General features: G+C 45.7%; 1 protein-coding gene across 1 annotated transcript in view; it reads right to left on the bottom strand.

Moving 5' to 3' along the window:
* Window positions 1–340: 340 nt before the first annotated feature.
* LRRN2 (leucine rich repeat neuronal 2) overlaps window positions 341–12,705 on the bottom strand; it is a 106,291-nt gene continuing 93,926 nt past the window's right edge. Inside the window, exon 2 of the mRNA XM_051998555.1 lies at window positions 341–6,589. Within this exon, the coding sequence (XP_051854515.1) occupies window positions 4,177–6,318 (2,142 nt within the window). The 5' untranslated portion in view covers window positions 6,319–6,589 and the 3' untranslated portion in view covers window positions 341–4,176. The remainder of the gene's footprint in view (window positions 6,590–12,705) is intronic.

The raw sequence follows: 12,705 nt of genomic DNA, 5'->3' as shown, positions 1-12,705 counted from the left end.
TCTGAAGAGTAGTAGTTCTAATGTATTAAATACTAGGGAAGTTGGTGAAGGGCTTCTGAGAACTGAAATAAGAAACTCCCTATTAGAGGCTGCAACCTTCTATCGCTTTAATGTTCCCATCAGTACCCCATGGTACTGAGCTGGCCCAAGTGTGGTAGAGATGGGTTTGAGCTCAATTGTATGATTTTGGCCTTAGTTTCCTCATGTGTAAAATAAGCCTAATATTGGTACTATCTACTTCATCACACAGATAGTGGCAGTGATGTGATGGGAGGGGCTCAGGTGGGATTGAAAGGCTATAATGTGGCTAGAGAGGTGGGGCTGGAAGGGATATTGGAAATGCAAGAATAGGGAAGTCTTTATTTAAACAGTACCCTTTCCCATCCCCTTCCAAATCCCCAATACAGTGAAGGATTTAATCTAGAACTAGGGCTTTATTGTAAATCTCTGAAAGATGTCTTTTGTTCTTCCTTATACCTTTAGTATGGATCCAGACTGAGACTGGGCATTTTCTTTTCTTCTTATTGGTTGATGGTCTTTCTCTCTTTAACTCTTGAGGATAGAATGGGATCCCAATAGGATGGTGGTAGTGAGTTGATTCCTGAAGGACTCCAATTAGTAGCTACAATGCCCCTGATAAGAAGGCAGCAGTCATTTCTAGAAAAACTCTTCTAAAGTTCAAGCCTTAAGTGTCCAGGTCCTCCTGACTTCAGGGCTGGTGCTCTATCCGCTGAGCCATCTAACTGTCCCTAATATTGAATTAGGCTTCTAATGGTAGACAGGTAGTTTGGTAGCCAGGAGATAAGATGGAGAGACTCCTCCAGTTCCTTTGGCTAGTGATTGAATAAAATGGGACAGAGAAACCTGGCTCCCAGCTCCACTGCTTCCGGCAGCTAGAAAGCAGGTAGAGATGAGTTGATAAAATGCAAACAAGACAATAAAGTTTCAGCATTCTTTCTTCAGGACCCTGGATATCTCATTCCTACTCCCATTAAAAAAACCACAACAGTACCCCCGCACAAACTTTCCTGGCTGAGCATCTTGGAAAGGAGCCTGTGGAAAAGGTCATTCCAATCAATCATTCAGGGAAAGAGGCAGACTATGAACAATGGGGAAAACCAATCTGCCTTTTATCGCTTCTTTCCCAAATGCACCATGGCATCTTGGTTGGTGTTCTGAGATCCCATCTTTCTATGAAAGATACATGGTATTTTCAGCCATTCTTACATTCACCCCAGCTCACTAATTAGTTTACCCATGGGCAGTTATTGAGAGAATGGTTTTTGGAAGATGGGATAGATGAATACTTTTCAGAATGTTTATGTTAATCATATTTTTTTTCCCTCTCTTCACCCCCAAATAACAGGATGGAGGAAAAGAGAGACTAGAAGACCTAGAGCTTTATCTGCTATGGTGGGATTTCTAGATCCTTTTCTTCAGGTGCTAATTGCTCTATCTTCTTAGCTCCATGTATATATATATAGGGTTAAGGCCTCAGGGAGGGGAAAATGGGTAGAAAACAGCAACCAAAGAAACTCTTGCTTAGCTATGGGAGACCCCACACTTCATGACCTTGTTTTAATGCTCCTGGTTCAACCACTGAGCAAGCTAGCCTCATAAATCTTACATTCTCCTATTTGTACCAGTCCCAGACTGGACAAGTGCCTTGGGACAGTGTTGGGATTGGATTAATGGGTTTTAAGAACTTCATAGCTGCTTCTTCTTCTTCTTCTTCTTCTTTTTTTTTTTGCTGAGGAAATTAGGGTTAAGTGACTTGCCCAGGGTCACAGAGCTAGAAGTGTTAAAATCAGATCGAACTCAGGTCCTCCTGACTGAATTCAGGTTTGGTGCTCTATACATTGTGTCACCTAGCTGTCCCCCATAGCTTTTTTCAGGGCATCTAGGGTCTTCTTCCTCAGAAGGTTGGATTATTGATTCTCCTGACTAAGACCACTTGGTTGGGAGGGCTCTAATGTGGTGGGAAATCTCTGCTTTGTTCCTCCATTTTTCCCTCTCCTAGGAAAAAGTGATTAGGCCCATTTCAATATTCTCCCCAGTCCTGAATAGCTTTTGGTCTTGGGATAAATATCCTTTCCTTTCATGGAAAGTTCTCATATAAAAAAATTAGCAAAAGAAAGGATGATGTTCCAAGGAAGCAGGGGGCAGTCTGTGCTTCAAAGCAAGGCTGCAGAGACAGCCCCACAAGTTCAGAGGGGGAACCTTAAACAGGCTCTGTTTATCAGTGTCTGCTTGTCCCCAATCCTTCTTAGATGATCCCCAGGCTATCTTATTGCCAGTAACAGAAAGCATGAAGGAAATAAGAAGGGGGGGGGCTCCTCTAGAGGACGATGGAGAGCAGTCTTAAACTCAATGCATATGTCTAGGGCTAAGATGGGAAGAAAGGAATAGTAGGGGGCCTAGACCCCCTATTCAGTAGCCTATTTGTCCTCCCCGGGTTGCCCAAATGGGCTGGAAAGCTTGTTTATGAGAAATTTTCCCATGCAGTGCTGGAAACTGTAGATATCTGGAGAGATTCAATTTCAAGTTTTTTTTTTTTTTGTTTGTTTGTTTGTTTCAGGCTCAAGAATACCAGGGTCTCCCTTATCCCACTTGGGGAGAGAAGCAAATTCCAATTTCCCCACCTACTGCCCTGACACGGTCTTTTCACTGGGGTCCACAGCAGCCCCCTTCCCCTGCTTTATTGGCAATGCTCTTATAACAGTGGGTTATCAACAAATGTTCCTGTTCACATTTGGTCCTAAGAAGTCAATCAGATAAATAAAAATACCAAAAAGCAAGTTGGGCTCATTACAAACAATACAGAAACTGAACAGAAAGAAAATTGCAGCAATTTCCTCATCCTACACCCTTCCCCTGGCCAACCTCCCATCCCATTAGCCACTCCTACCCCTCCCAGAGTCAAACTGCCAACTGTTTTAGGATTGCAAGCCTCCTCCAGGCTGGGAAGTGCTTCCCGAGCAGTGGTAGTTTGCATTTGCAATGTTATTTGCTTATCAGAGAAGAAGGGGTGACAATGTTGAATGATGGAAATTTCCTCTGTTTCTCTCTTGCTCTGTCTCTCAGCTTTGTTTTCTTTCTCCCCATCTCTTCTTGGCCTGGACCTTTCTTCTCCCTGTATCATCCCTCAGGAGCTAAAAGCACCTTGTGCATCTCCAGGGTTGCAGGGGGGGTTTACTGGCAGGGGAGCAGAGGGGTTTAGAGTATCAGATTTGGGAAATTGAAATGAAAAAAATCAATCCTTCTCCATTCCTTTCTCCCTATCTCATCTCAGACTTCTTTGTCCTGCTTTTGAAGTGGTGATTTCTGAACAGGGAATTAACTAGCAATACACTGCAATACAAAGGATTTTCTTTTCCCTCTCTTTCTCTTATCCTCTTTTTTTCCTCTTTCATCCTCCTTTCCTTCATTTCATCCTCCTTCCCTTCCTTTCTTCCTTCCTTCCTTCTTTCCCTCTTTCCCTCCTTCCTTCTTTCTTTCCTTCCCTTCTTCCCTTCCTTCTCCCTTCCCTTTTCCAAGTTAGAAGAGAGTGAATTGGAGAAATAGGAGAAAGTGTCATGTTTCTCCCCAAAGGTACAAAACTGTTTCCAAAGTCAGCTCCAGAGTGACCTAGTCCTGCGGGCATCTGGGAGATAAGAGTTCCCCCATAGTACTACAGGGTAGTTCCTTCCTCTCCATGTCCCTCAGATGCAAGGTATTTCCTTCCCCTTCAGAGAAAGCTCCTGGGGGTAGAAGGAGACTAGCCCTAGCTAGGCTAGGAGAAGTAAGAGCAGGCAAGTGAAACTGTACAGAGGAGAAAAGAAAGGCTGGGCTCCCTTGGGGGATTTGGGGAGGGCCCAGGGCCCAAGCTGAGTCTAAAGGGGCTCTCATATGAATGGGGTAACAGGCTGGGGTGGGGGTAGAGAAAGTTAATAGCCAGAGCACTTCCTGCTCTTGGGAAGTGTCCTCATGAAGGCAGCAGGGAGGTCCCGCAGAGGACCGGTGGCAGTGTTTTGAGGGGCAGGAGAGTGAGGGGGTTCAGGCCGTCCACGTCCAGCTGCCAAGCCATAAGGGTGTGGGTCTGTGTCACCTTTACAGTGGGATGTCTGGTCCAGCCCTCTTCCCTTTTGATAAAAAATAGTCTTAGTTATTCCCCTACCCCCAAGAATAAGATGAACTTCAGGAATCATAGAGCATTACTGGTGAAACCATCTTCCCCTCTGCAAGGTCTGTGGGCTTCCTCCCTGGATTCCAGTGCTTGACAAAGGGGGGTGATACCACTCGGACAGAAGGGGCGCTGCGGCCCCATGGAGCCCAGGACGGAAGGAGAGGTTTTTCACCCACCCTCCCGCTTGGTTTAGTAGGGCAAAGGCCACAGTGAATGGCCAGCCCAGCAGCTAGCAACAGGGCGGTGAGCCCCAAGGCGGCCAGAACCCCCACATGGCTTCCTAGAGCCCCGCGGTGGGGGCTGGCTTCCTTAGTCCTAGCCCAGGTGCAGGCCACCTGGGTGCGGGCATCGGCGAAAGCCAGCTGCAGGCAGGCCCAGTACTCGGTGGCCTGGAGGAGGCGGGTGATGTTGTAGCTGTGGGTGCCCCCAGGCAGGCGGGCCAGGGCGGTGGTCCCCGGCCCCCGGAGGGAGGAGGAGCTGGACCAGGTAAGGTTGGTGGAGATGGTGTTGGGCAGGGGCTCCCAGCGCAGTAGGATGTGGTAGGGGTGGACTTCCTGCACCCTCAATTCCAACTCCGGCTCCTGGGGGCCATCTCTGGAGAGAGAGCTGCCCACGGCCAGGCTGACTGACTTGGTGTCTGCTCCGACTAGGTTCTGGGCCACGCAGGTGTAGAGCCCGGCTTCGCCTTCAGTCACCTCTCGGATCTCCAGGGTGCCCTCCGGGTGCACCCGGTACCTGCCCCCTGCCCGGGCACTGGTCAGTCGCAGCCCAGCCGGAGTCACCCAGTATATTTCTGGCTCTGGCTCAGCCAGAGCCCGGCAGTGGAGGGCCAGGTTCCCTCCGCTGGCCACCTGAAGGCTTGGGGGGAAGCTCCGCGGAGAGATGAGCGGCAGGCAATGGCTGGTCATCTCGCGGAAGGGCACGTCGCGGACGGGGCAGTGCTGGAGGTCGGGCGGCTCAGCGCACAAGGTGGACTGCGGTTCGATGAAGCGGACGTGGGTGCCCGTGGTATTGGCCCAGCGGATGACGCAGTCGCAGCGAATAGGGTTGCCATGGAGACCGATTTCCTGTAGGTTGGGCAGGGATTCCACGGTCTGCTGGTGCAAGGCACTAAGGGCATTGTTGTTGAGCATGAGGGTTTCCATCTGGGGCAGGTGGCGGAAAGCGCGGGGATGCACAAAGGAAAGCCGGGGGTTGTTGGTGATATCCAACTTGGTGAGCTCGGGGAGGTTGACGAGGGCAAATTTGTCTATGGAGACCAGCTCCTCCATGTTGTTCAGCCCCAGCTCTTTGAGGTGCAACATGTTGGTGAAGTCACCGGGGCCCACCCTCTGCAGAGGGTTCTTGTTCAGGTCTAGGAACTTGAGTCCAGGTACATGCTCCAGTGCCCTTTTAGGCACACGGGCCAGTTTATTGTCGTAAAAAGAGAGGCTCTCCAGGCTCCGCAAGCCCTCCAGGGCGTAGTCCGAGATCTCCCGCAGGTTCATGCCCGCCAGCACCAGGCTGCGCAGGTTGGCCAGAGGTCGAAAATTCATGTCCAAGATGGCATCCACCTTGTTGCCCCCTATCATGAGGACCTCCAGGCTCGGAAGGACCTGGAACCACCGGCTGTCCACCGCCTGCAACAGGTTAGAGTTGAGGTGGAGCCGCAGGAGGTTGCCCAGCCCCGTGAAAGCCCCAGGAGAGATTCGGCGAAGCTGGTTGTGGTTGAGATAGAGCTCTTGAAGGTTTGCCAGCCCCACGAAGCTGTTGTCCTCCAGCTGGGTCAGCTGATTCTCTTCCAGGTGAAGGCTCAGTAGCTGGGGCAGGGCCCGAAGGCCAAAGTCACGGGCATCGGAAAAGCTGTTTTGGGACAGGTCCAGCTCAGTCAGGTTGGTCAGGTAGTCGAGCTCGTTCTGCTCCACCCGAGCAATATTGTTACTCTGCAGGAGGAGGGTCTGGGTGCCTCCGGGCAGTTCCGGGGGCACCGAGGACAAGAACAGGTCATTGCAATCCACGGTGGTAGCCTCCCGGTACACCGAGCGGGGTGTGTACCAGGGCCGGATCTGGCAGGTGCACTGTGGCGGGCATGGGACTCTCCAGGGCACCACAGGCACAGCGGCGGCGGCCCCTGCCACCCACGCCAGTAACAGGTAAACCAGAAGGAGCCACATGTTGGGACCTGGGGAAAGAAGCTTGCTTGCTTCTCTGCGGATGAGCTTCCTCTTCTACTTTCTGCAGCTCACTAATGGCCTGATCAGTGGCCCATTGGTGGGCCGGGGGACCTTCCTCTAGGGGGGAACCATGCTATTCAAGGAGAGGCAGCCTGGTGGGGGGGTAGGTGACACGCCGTCACTGGGGAAAGTTATTGCTCCTTGTCCTCTTCCGTCCCAGCTCTAGTTCATTCATCACTGCCCCCTGTCAAGGGGCCACCTGTGGCCATTCCTGAAAGAGAAGAACAGAATCATTAGAAGGGGGCGTGGAGGCAGGAGTAATGTCTTCAGTCATTATCTTTCTTGGACTAAGCAGGGTTTGGAGCTAGGAATCCCAGGCTCTAAAGCCCTTCCCACCAAGCCCAATCCTGGCTCTCCCCTCAGGGTGGTGAGTCTAAGGCTGGGAAAGGCTGAAAGTGGGAGGCTGAGTTCTTTGATCTCTGAGAAAAGTGATGGTACTATAAGCACTAGCATGATAATCATCCCCACGTTCCCGGAGAGCAGAAAAATGAAAACAAGTGGTTTCCCTGCTAGATTTCTCTCTCAGCTCTTGTCATGAGATGAATTGTGAGGAGACCCTGAGGTCACAACTCTCTCACTTGGAGTGAGTTCTTGGGGAGGGAGCTGAATCTCAGAACTGGTTTGGGATCACAGTGTGTAGACCTGGAATGGACCTTAGAGATAATCCAGTTACAGGACCTTAGATCTAGAGTGAGAATAGTCCATCTAGATCCATGGAGGCAGAACTCCTTCATTTTTATAGATGAAGAAACTCAAATCAAGGTTACATAAGCAAAGGCAGAACCCAAACCCAGGGCTTCTGACTATTCTCACTGCTTTTCCTGAATTTTTTTTCCCTGAGGCAATTGGGGTTAAGTGACTTGCCCAGGATCACACAGCTAGGAAGTATTAAGTGTCTGACTCAGGTCCTCCTGACTTCAGTCCTGGTGCTCTATCTACTGTGCCACCTAGCTGCTCTCCTGGATTCTTTAGAAGCCAGCCTCCTTGAGTGACCTCCAAGTTCAGTCCATCTGCAGGTGCATAGGGAAGACCCCTGCCCAGGTGAGAGAGGGGAGGCCCGTTGCGCTCCTGTTCTCACTATATTCCCACTTACAGGCTCATGGAACATGACAGCTGGAGACTTCCTAAACCTGTGTTTCTCTATTGCCCCTAGCCAAAATACAATTCTTCAGCTGAGCACTGAAAGATCCTATGAAATCTGCTTACAGATTTTATGTTTTATATCATCATCGATTCTTATTCGTTGCACTCCTATAAGTCTATATTTTAATTCTATTCCTCCATCATTCTCCATATGTGTGGAACTGAACTTTTTGTGCTAACTCCTCATTAGAAGTTGCCATTTGTATGGTAGGGGTCTTAGCATGGGATAAGATCAGAGTGAGCTCTTTTTTTTCCTTTTTGATCTGATTTTTATTTCTTTTTTATTTTTTATTGAAGCTTTTTATTTTCAAAACATATGCAAAGATAATTTTTTATGACTGATCCTTGAAAAACCCTGTATTCCAATTTCCTCTCGTCTTTCCCCCATCCTCTCCCTTAAATGGCAAATAATCCAATATATGTGGTATGTGGTAAACATATATGCAAATCCAATATAGGCATACATATTTATATAATTACCTTGCTGCACAAGAAAAATCAGATCAAAAAGGAAAGAAAATGAGTAAGAAAACAAAATGCAAGTGAACAACAATAAAAAGAGAGAATGTTATGTTGTGATCCACACTCAGTTCCTACAGTCCTTTCTCTGGACTATAGGTGTTCTCTTCAAAACAAGATCATTGGAACTGGCCTGAATGATCTTATTTTTGAGAAGAGCCATATAAAAAAAAAAAAAAAGAGAAGAGCCATGTCCATTAGAATTGATCATCGTATAATTTTGCTGTTGCTGTGTACAATATTGATCTGATTTTCTTGTGCAGCATGATAAATGTGGAAATATGTATAGAAGAATTGCACATATTTAACTTATATTGGATTGTTTGCTCCCTGGGGGAGGGAATAGGGGAAGGGAGGGAGAAAATTTTAGAATACAAAGTTTTACAAGGATCAATGTTGAAAACTCTCTTTGTATGTATTTTGAAAATAAAAAACCATTATTAATTTTTAAAAAAAGAAATAAAGAGTAAACACCAAAAAAAAAAAAAATCAGAGTGAGTTTAGCTTAGAGAAGGTAAGACTTGTGGTTTGAGATTCTGGGATTCATAACTCTTTAATCATTGTATACAAGTTAGCAAACTTTTCTCCTCCCTTGTAAATATTATTGCAAACTCACAGTTGTTGCTGTGATTTGAGATGGGAGGAGTGATGGATATATGGAGACACCAGGCATCCATGATGGCAGTCATGATTTAGAAGATAGTGGTAGAGGGTGGTTATTTATCAGGACTTTAGTCTTTTCATGAGCAGGATCTATCAAACTGGTAGGATTTGGACACAGGCCCAAGGTTGGCTCAGTAAGTGGGTCCAAGTTTTCTCTGAATTGTGGATTCAGCAGAATCCCATATTTCTTTCCCCCAAATTCTCAGGTTGCAGAAACAAGCATCCTTTGCAGGGCTGGGGCCCACCCTTCTAAAAGAAACCCTGGGTAATCTTGAAAAACTCTGAATCCATCTGTGTGTCCTAAGGATGTTAAGGCAAGACATAACACCCCCACCCTCCTGGAGTAAGTTGGACATATTCCCAGAAAGGGAAGTACCTCAAGGACTTAAATTAGTGTTATTCTACTCTAGCTTAGAAAAATTGAAACAGGAGAGTTTTCCCCATGGTTCCCTCAACAGGAGCTACTTAAACTTTTTCTGCTCATAACCTCTTTTTGTTTAAGACACATTTTATGTGATCCTGTATATATAACATAGGTATACAAAACATTTTTTCTGATAGTAAATCATAATTTCATGACTCCCACATTCAATTATGATATCCCATATGGTATTGTGACCCACAGCTTAAGAAGCTGGGGTGTAGATAACACCTTATTGCTTTCCCGGAGAGACTGGCTCAGAGCCCTGGATAACAGGGAGTGAGCAGGGTCTGAGCTCCACTTCAAGATGTCTGGTCTGACAGTCCTGCAACATGAGGAAATTGGGGCTGACCCAGGCAATAACCTTCAGGACGTACCAAAGTTCTGGTTTGCTTTGAAATCTTCCGCTGGGGTCAGTGTCATGGGATTGAAAGCAACATTGGGTTTGAGTTGGAATAGATGAGTTTGAAACCCAACTCTGCTATGTAGTACCTGAATAGGTCACTTAATCCCCTTTGTCCCTCACTTCCTAATCTATAAAATATAAGTATTTAAAGGTTTACTATTTAAGTGCATGCTTACTATGTGCTAGGGACTGCAACAGATGCTGGGGATGCTAAGAAAAAGGAAAAATAATGTGGGTCCTCAAGGAATTTCCATGCTAATGTTAAGTATATTTTAAAAAGAATATATATGTATATAGGATACAAATATAAAGCTAGAAAAGCTTTTAGAAACTCTAATTCAACTTATCTTATAGAGGAGTAAACTGAGACTCAGGGAGGTCACAAAAGTCACAACTGGCAGATTTGGGGGTCAAATGCAAGGCTTTGGAGGGCATTTTTCCATGATATCATCTCCTTCCATTACAGCCTAGATTCTCTTAGGTGGGGGCTGGTGACAGAGTCCAGAAGCAAGTGATTTGGGCTTTCAGCACTGATGGAGGATTCTAATTCAAGCTCTAGCTATTTACTAGATCTGTGACCTTGAGCAAACCCAAGCACTTCCTCCTGCCTCCTGCCTCTCCCCTCTAAAATAACAGTCCTTTTTCAGCCCTATCCCATATAGGATCTCATTTGTTGCTCACACAACCCAAAGTACATTTGTGAAGAGGTTGGAAGATTAGATGAGGTTCATTTACTAACTATGTGACTCTGGATAAGTCACTTAACCCAGTTTGTTTCCTCATCTATAAAATGAGCTGGAGGAAAAAAATGACAAATCATTTCAGTATCTGCCAAGAAAATCCCAAGTGGGGTCATTAAGACATGCCTAAATGACTCAACAACAGATTATAAGAGATATAAGAAATGGATATAAAAAGTAGAGCTGTTGATCCAGCATCATACAGAGGCTGAGCTAGGACTCAACCCCGGGTTTTCTAGAGATAAATCCAAGTGCTTTTTGCAGATGGTCCTGCCTGAGCCTTCATCAGTGTGGGAAACTTTTGATTAAAAGAAAAAAAGCTCATTGCACTAATGAAGAAAAATAATTATTCCATGACTCAGAGTCTTAAAGTTACCTGGCATGAGAGGGGAAGTGAGTCTTCCACAGTTATATCAGTTATCCATCATTTAATCAACAAGCATTTCCTAAGGCCCTACTGTGTGCTTAGTACTAGATATAAGTATCAAGAATTATTCTTGTTCAAGAACCTCAATCCCTACTCACAAAATGTTCATATTCTAATGGGGAAGACAAAGATACATATAAATATAAATGGCATAAATATGAAGTAAAGACATAGAAATATATACAAAACAGTTAAATCCAAGACTGTAGGAGAGGGGGCATCAGCCAATATGCAGCAGAGACAGAGCAAGTTCCTTATCCACAAAAGAAGCACATTGCTTCTTATCCATTTCCACATCACAAGTTCATGCCCAATACCCTCCTTCTGCCTACCTCCTGGATACCCAGAGACTTCTACCATGACCCTTCCGCCTTTCACCTCCCATTGCTTTTCCTATCTGGTACCTGGAGCTCTGGATCTGCTCTTCAAAATGTCTTACAGATCTAAATTTTAGGCCTACTGAGAGATCATTACTGCATGCTCCAAATTTGGTTCCTGCAGAGATGTGTGAATCATCTCTTATCTTTTCCCCATGGGAGGTGGGAGATGGGAGTCTCCATCACAGAGCTTAGAACCCTCAGGAAGTCAACCCGCCAGCCAGGCTGACCCATAGGAAGTGGCTCTAGCAGGGAGGTGACTGCTTCCTTTCATCACTATCAGAGAAGGGCATGTTTTCTCAAGATGACACCCTTCCCCCAGTGCAACCTTCCTTCTCCCTCTGCAGCTATTTCTGTAGGTGGAGAAAAAAACCCACAACAACCTCAACTTAAAATGAGCAGAGGTTTTATGTGGGCTGGTGTATGTACACATTTGGAGTAAATAAACATGAACCTGCATCCAGGCATGTCTACTCAAGCACACACACACACATGCCAAGGATAGTTCAGGGATTAAGAGACTCCGGCACCTTCAATTTCTTCCAGTCTTAGGAGAAGATGGAGGGGGCATCTTTTTATAATGGCAAGAATGCTAGATTTAGAATCAGAGGTTCTGATTTCAAATCCCAATGCTTCAACCTCAGTGGATCACAGATGTAGAGCTGAGAAGGACCCTACTGACATTTAGTCCAACTCTGACATTTTGCAGATTAAGAAAAAGGCTCTAAAAAGTTAAGTGATTTATTCATACAGTCCCTGACAGAATCAGGATATGAATCCAGGCCTTCTAATTCCAAATCTAGGGCTTTGGCTACTTTATCATGTTGCCTCTGTATCTGTATATTCTTGGACTCTAGGGCTTTGGCTACTGTATCATGTTGCTTCTGAATCTGTGTATTCTTGGGTTCTAGGGCTTCAGCTACTGTATCATGTTGCCGCTTGAACAGGTCTGTTCCCCTCTCTGAGTCTATTTCCTCTTCCTGGACTAGATTATCTCTCACTTTGTCTACAGTTTGAAATCCTATCATTTTTACCTCTCTTAGTCCTTCAGGGTTCAGCTCAGATTCTACAAGATCCTCAAAGCCTTCCCTGAGGAGAACACAGAATGTCAGAGCTGGAAGCAAGAATCTTCAATGATTCCCTATTACCTCTAGTATAAAATCCAAATGTCTTAACCTATTTTTAGAGCTCTTTGTGGTCTGGCTTCTGCCTTCTTTTGCTGCCTTTGTCTATATTACTCCCCTTCATGTGGAAAGAACTGGACTAGATCATCTAGTCTACAGATTAAGATTACCTAAGATTATCTGTCTTTGTCTACAGCTTGAAATCCTATCCTTAATCTCAACCAGAGTCATCAGTTTGTATTTTAATCCTTGTACAGATATCAAAATCAAAGAGAAAAGTGGATCCTATTTCAGGATCCTTGTGGGCCACATATTGACTCAGAAAACCACACATTCCTACTCATCTAGGTTTTACTGTATTTTTATTTATTTTGTTAAATATTTCCCAATTCCATTTTAATCTGATTTGAGAGCACTCAGGAGTACCATGGATCGCATGTTTGATACTTCTGGTCTGTTGTTTCTCCAGCTCAAACAACTTTGATTTTTTCTTGGATAGGGAGAAGA

The sequence above is a fragment of the Antechinus flavipes genome, chromosome 4, assembly GCF_016432865.1.
Source record: "Antechinus flavipes isolate AdamAnt ecotype Samford, QLD, Australia chromosome 4, AdamAnt_v2, whole genome shotgun sequence".
Lineage (NCBI taxonomy): Eukaryota > Metazoa > Chordata > Mammalia > Dasyuromorphia > Dasyuridae > Antechinus > Antechinus flavipes.
Note: the sequence above shows the minus strand (reverse complement) of the source record. Positions and strands in the feature narration are given on the sequence as shown.